At 62.6% G+C, this 5,098-nt stretch overlaps 1 protein-coding gene and 1 long non-coding RNA gene across 3 annotated transcripts in view; one reads left to right on the top strand and one right to left on the bottom strand.

The window, feature by feature from the left end:
* Positions 1-6: 6 nt before the first annotated feature.
* Positions 7-4,716, bottom strand: LOC125918178 (enoyl-CoA delta isomerase 1, mitochondrial-like). Of its 2 annotated transcripts, none has more exons than XM_049624217.1 (4): positions 4,554-4,702; positions 4,194-4,307; positions 1,934-2,061; positions 7-766 (listed from the first exon to the last, which is right to left on the bottom strand). In XM_049624217.1, exons 1-4 carry the CDS (start codon positions 4,603-4,605, stop codon positions 551-553), a joined length of 510 nt encoding a protein of 169 aa, XP_049480174.1. In that variant the 5' UTR covers positions 4,606-4,702; the 3' UTR covers positions 7-550. The 2 variants fall into 2 exon arrangements, with proteins under 2 accessions (XP_049480174.1, XP_049480175.1); XM_049624218.1 differs by lacking the exon at positions 7-766 and adding an exon at positions 775-1,142 and having other exon boundaries at positions 4,554-4,716.
* Positions 4,717-4,748: 32 nt separating this feature from the next.
* The window catches only part of LOC125918179 (uncharacterized), a 1,305-nt gene continuing 955 nt past the window's right edge, over positions 4,749-5,098 (top strand). The window contains exon 1 of the long non-coding RNA XR_007456390.1: positions 4,749-4,899. This is a non-coding gene — a long non-coding RNA (uncharacterized LOC125918179). The remainder of the gene's footprint in view (positions 4,900-5,098) is intronic.

The following is a 5,098-nucleotide window of genomic DNA, read 5'->3' as shown; positions in this document are numbered from 1 at the left end:
TCTTTTCACGGCTTCGGTCCGGATGCTAAAACGCCAAACCAGCATCCGGCCAGAGCGGTCACAACCCGTCACGCCCCACGGGACCCATCGCCATCCCCAGCCGGATGTCCTGGGAACCCCAAACTCACACCGCCCTCATCTCACGCACCGCACTGCCTTGAACAGACGGCAAGCTGCTGTCGGCTGTCACGCGCCTCGTGGGTCGTCCTGACTCTCGCCACCCTCCCGTCCCCTGGCTCGGACCCTTCTGGCACCTCACCTGGGGTGTCCCGTCTTCAGGCACACCGGTTCCTGAGCGTGAACAGCCCCTACCTTCTCGAGGGCAGACCGGAACGATGTTTCCTGATGTGAATCTGATCCCCTCCTCACGCCCCTCTCCCTATACAGCTCTCTTGCCGGGCCGCGTCGACCACGTGCCCTGGTCCCTGCCCCCGCCCCGCGAAGTACCCCGCCACCAGGTCACGCCTGTCTGCAATGGAGGCTCCCCTGTGCACATCCGAGGGTCTCCCCCGACTGTTCCCTTCCCAGCCTTCCCAAGGACAGGACCTCTTCATGCCCCCCCACGCGCTGGGCTGGCCCTGGCGAGCCAGCAAGGCCACTCAGGAGCGGGGACACTCACGTTGATGGCAGCGATCAGCACCAGGTTGGACAGGTAGAGCCGCAGCCACAGCTCCTGCACGGCCCTCCAGTACTCGGCATAGTGCGCCTGGCTCTTCCCGCACATCTCCGTCAGGTCCAGGCCAGCCGAGAAGATCCCGGGGCAGTCCTACCGGAGTGAAGGAGCCAGGGGCCCCGTCACCGTCCATCTCCTGGCAGCAACCCGTCCCCGGGGCCCGGGAGCCCACAGGCGCTCAAGACGCAGTGGGGGCGAGGTCATGTTCAAGGTGGCAGGATCAGGTCCCCGGGAGCTGAAGCTGGGACCTCCCTCGGACTTAGCTCCTCCTACTTTGCAGTTTCAAATGGGAAAAGGCAAAACAGGCAGGCAGGGTCGGGTGCTCCCCCAGGAACATAAACAGCGGGTTCTGGGCACGGCTGCGTGTGTGGTCCTGGGCAGGGGAACTCAAGAGGCCCGGAGGGGGCACACGTTCTGATTTACCCTCGAGGTCAAGAACGCTGCAGACGCCAGCGCAGGCCGGGAGGTGCTGCCGTCAGAAGTGAGCCAGGACGGGAAGGGACAGCAATGAGCTGAGGAGCCAGAACTCTGCCCTGCCTGGGCGGTCACGCATGACACAGAAGCCTGGCCTAGAAGGGCGTGGGTCCCATGTGGACGCCCCAGGTCCCAACACAGCCGCCACAGAGCGGGGGAAGCAGACACAGTGGACCGCCAGCACGGCGCTGCTTTCCAGCAAACACTGCCGGCCCAGAGGCGGGGCGGGGTTGCTCCGCGGCCACCACGCGGGGCCGTCGTGTGGTCACAACGTTTCTAAGTGAACGAGATGTTCCCGTGGTTGGAGCGTGTCTGGGGCTGGCGTGACCTGTTACCGACACGTGAAGTACGGGACGGTCACAGGCGACGTCTCCGCGTCCTCACATTAAGCGACAGGACCAAGCTCGTGTGCAGGGCGCAGAGTGCAATTCCCCGTGGACCTGTGCACGCAGACGCTTGGAGGCCGACCTGTCGTCTCCCTAGGCCGCGTGCCAGCGCAACCTGGCTGTCACAGGCGCCCCGGGGACGGGGTGGCGGTGGGGGCAGGGCACTGAGGCTCTCCCCACAGTCCGGCCTGGGGCAGAGGTCGCGGTGCTCTGGGGGGAGCCATCTGCCCACAGCATGCCAGGACCACCGGGGGCCCCCCTGGACCAGGCCCAGGACTAGGGTCCCCGGTGGCACCGGCATCCGGGTCTACCTGGTCATTCTACAGCACGTGACGTGTGGACGTGACCTCGCAGCAGGTTCCTGCCGTGATCAGAACTCGGGGAATCAACGAGCACCCACCGAAGTCAGGATGACGCCTCGGAAGGTCTTGTCGTTTTCCAGTTTCTCCAGGCTGATGACAAACTCCGTCAGCACCTCCAGGCTGAGGCTGTTCACCGGGGGGTTCTTCAACTTTATCACGGCGACCCCTAGTTTGAAAACGAAGAGGAGAAAGCTCACACCCAGGACTGGAAAAGCACACCCAACCATCCCGCACCCTCAACCTGGCCATGGGAAGCGACAGCTTTCATTTTTAACTTTTGGTTATTACAATTGGTTAAGTTTGGGGCGCCTGGGTGGCTCAGTCGGTTAAGCGTCCGACTTCAGCTCAGGTCATGATCTCACCGTCCGTGAGTTCGAGCCCCGCGTCGGGCTCTGTGCTGACTGCTCAGAGCCTGGAGCCTGCTTCCGATTCAGTCTCTCCCTCTCACTCTGCCCCTCCCCTGCTTCTGCTCTCTCTCTCAAAAATAAACGTTAAAAAAAAATAAATAAATGAAAGTGGGCAGTCCAGGTCTATAGGGACATGCACAGTGTCCCAATGCTACCATGATCTAATTGCCGGGCATTTCTATCCCACACAGGACCCTGCGCCCACGAGCAGTTCCCGCTCCTCCCCGGCCCCTGGCCACTGAGTGTCTACTTTCTGCCTCTACGGACCCGACTACTCTGGACGTTTCGTGTGCATGGAAGCACACAACCTTTTATGTGTGGCTCCTTTCACTGAGCACCGCGTTCTCCAGGCCGGCCCGTGCCGCTGGGTCAGCGTCCCACCCCTTTCTGAGGCCCAGTGTCTCCCTGCACACGTGTGGACCGCACTGTCTCTGTTCGCGTGCTGGCGGACACTGGGTCCCTTCCGCCTTGAGGCTCCTGTGACTACTGCGGCCGTGAACGTTCACGAGCAAATATCTGTCTGTTCCTCTTGTTCCCCCAGATGCCAGTCCTCTGTCCCCAGGGGAGTAGGAGATGGCCTTACTCTCCTGAGGAGTGAGCAGACCGGATATTAAGGAGGAACTGCACTGGGGGTTCTGGTTCTTGCTAAACACGTTGGCGGCCTGACGTTCTTAAATTCTCCACGATCCGCTTGTGCGTGCTGCCAGCAGCGGGGGAGGGGGGGGGGCAGACCAGCACTTGGGACAGGGCAGCCACCAGCCTGGGCCAGCTGAGGCCATCTGTTCCGGCTACCTGGCCCAAGGACAGACCCCAAGGGCTTTCGAAGGGCCACCGTTCATTTAGGCTACATTTGAAATCTCCAGATGGTCAACATAAACAGTCCTCTAGGAGGGAGAACCAAGTCCTGAAGACAAACGGGCTGTTTTGAGACCTCCGGCTTCTAAGGGAGAGGTTACTTACTAACCGGCTACAGGAACGTACAGGGACATGGAAGAAGCGATCACAATTCCCAGAAGCAAGCTCCCCGAACTTGGTTCAGAGGGAAGTTTTTGAGGCTGACTGGATTTTTACAGAGCCCGGTCCAGCAGAATCAAGGACACTCAGGGGAGAGGATAAAGGTTTCCATGAGTTGACGCGGAGGACTTGGGGCGAATCCGGGTCGCGGGGTGAGCAACCATGTCCCTGACGCAGGGTGGGTGGGCGCGGGGGAGGTGGGCTGAGGCCGCAGCCCCCCAACCACAGCAGCCCCCCCAGCTCCTCTTGTAGGCCTGAGCACAGCGTGTCCCCAAAACCTGGAAGTAGGCCCAGCCCTGGCTGCAAGTCTTCTCAGGACCCAGGTCGGGAACATTCTCAGGTAGAGAAAACTCAACGGTGTTTTTTTCTACCTTTTCTGTCCCTTTTGGAGAGTTTTCCCAGAGGCTCTGATGGGGGTGGGAGGTGGCTCCTGGGTTTAATTAGTAAACCATCTGCTAGGTCCTGGGCCATGCCAGAACATTAAAAAAAAAAAAAAAATTACTCTAAAATACTTCCATTATTTTCAATTTCCAACTGAAGAGTTTAGATAGAAGAGCATACCCCTCAAACTTTACAAACCAAAACACTTTTGTCTTCATAATGAACTGGGGAAAAGCACGTGGGCTGATGACCTTTAAGCTTTGAACGCAACAGAAACGGTCCTCCTACAGGGCTTGATCTCCAATGGCCTTCAGGCGTCCCCAGGAGCCGCGGTCAGGAAGACCAGAGGCGGGCGAGGAGGGAGCGGGAGTGGGACGGCGAGGCACCCCTGCTTCGAGTCCTCCAGGCCCCGGGACGGGCCGAGCCAGGGAAAGCCCAGCCCGCGGGGCCCGGCGTAGGCGCCCTCGCCCGAACGTGCGGCCGCAGGAGCGCTTACCTTTCGACGGGTCCGTCTCCACCAGCACCCGAGGGCTCCCGAAACACCGCACACCGTCCCCGCCGCCGGCGGCCGGCCCCGTCCGCCCGGGAACCGCGTCCGGAAGCCGGGACCCTGCGAACGACAGCGCGAGGCCCGTTAGCCCCGGGCCCCAGTCGGCTCCCCGGCTCCCTCCAGCTCCCTGAGGTCCCCGGCACCTCCCTGCCCCCAATCCCCCCCCCCCCCCCCAAACCTCCCGCTCCCCACGGCCCCTCCCAGCTCCCTCGGGTCCGGGGCCCCTGTCTCCTCCGGCCCCCGTCCCGGCTCCCCGGGCCCCTGCTGCCCCGCACCCCCCAACTCCAGCCCCCCGGAGTCACGCACACGGGCGGAGCAGGTTGCGAGCCAGGACGCGCGCTCCAACCATCAGCGCCATCTTGACCAGGCCAATTTGGGGTCCGGCCGCCCCGGGCCACGCCCCGCCCCCGCAGCCCCGCCCCACTTGGCGTGTCGGGTGTCGAGGGCGGGGCACTGCCGAGACTGTGGTTAGCAGGAGAGTTGGGGGAGGGCCGCAGTGACGCTAGGTGGCGGCGGCGGGAGGGCTGGCGTGGGCCCCTGTCTGGGACGAACTCTCCTCACAAACCCGGAGGCCACCGCGCTCGCCTCCACCCACGTCTGAACCCCTGGGAGGCTGGCACGCTTCCCACGCTGCCCACAAACCAAAGCTAAGGTCAAGGCAGCGACAGCTGCGGATGGGGGGTGGGGTGACTGCACGACTCAGGGAGCGTGTGAGTCCCGGAGTCGGTCGTGAGCTTGAGGCCATAAGGGCCTTTGCGGGTAGCAGCCCCGGCCATCCCAGCAGGCGGATTACAGCAGGGTCATTTCTCAAAACCGCCCCCCTGCAGAGCCCGAGGACTAAAAAGGGTGCC

Source organism: Panthera uncia, unplaced genomic scaffold, assembly GCF_023721935.1.
Source record: "Panthera uncia isolate 11264 unplaced genomic scaffold, Puncia_PCG_1.0 HiC_scaffold_515, whole genome shotgun sequence".
Taxonomy (NCBI): Eukaryota; Metazoa; Chordata; class Mammalia; order Carnivora; family Felidae; genus Panthera; species Panthera uncia.
The sequence above is the reverse complement of the archived record's forward strand: the minus strand, read 5'-3'. Positions and strand labels throughout refer to the sequence as shown.

Coding starts and splice junctions, on each gene's coding strand:
- LOC125918178 (XM_049624217.1), bottom strand. CDS start 4,605: ATGGCGCTGATGGTTGGAGCGCGCGTCCTGGCTCGCAACCTGCTCCGC. Junction 2,062..4,193: donor GGAGACGGACCCGTCGAAAG/GTAAGCGCTCCT, acceptor TTTTCAAACTAG/GGGTCGCCGTGATAAAGTTG. Junction 767..1,933: donor GAGGCGTCATCCTGACTTCG/GTGGGTGCTCGT, acceptor TCACTCCGGTAG/GACTGCCCCGGGATCTTCTC.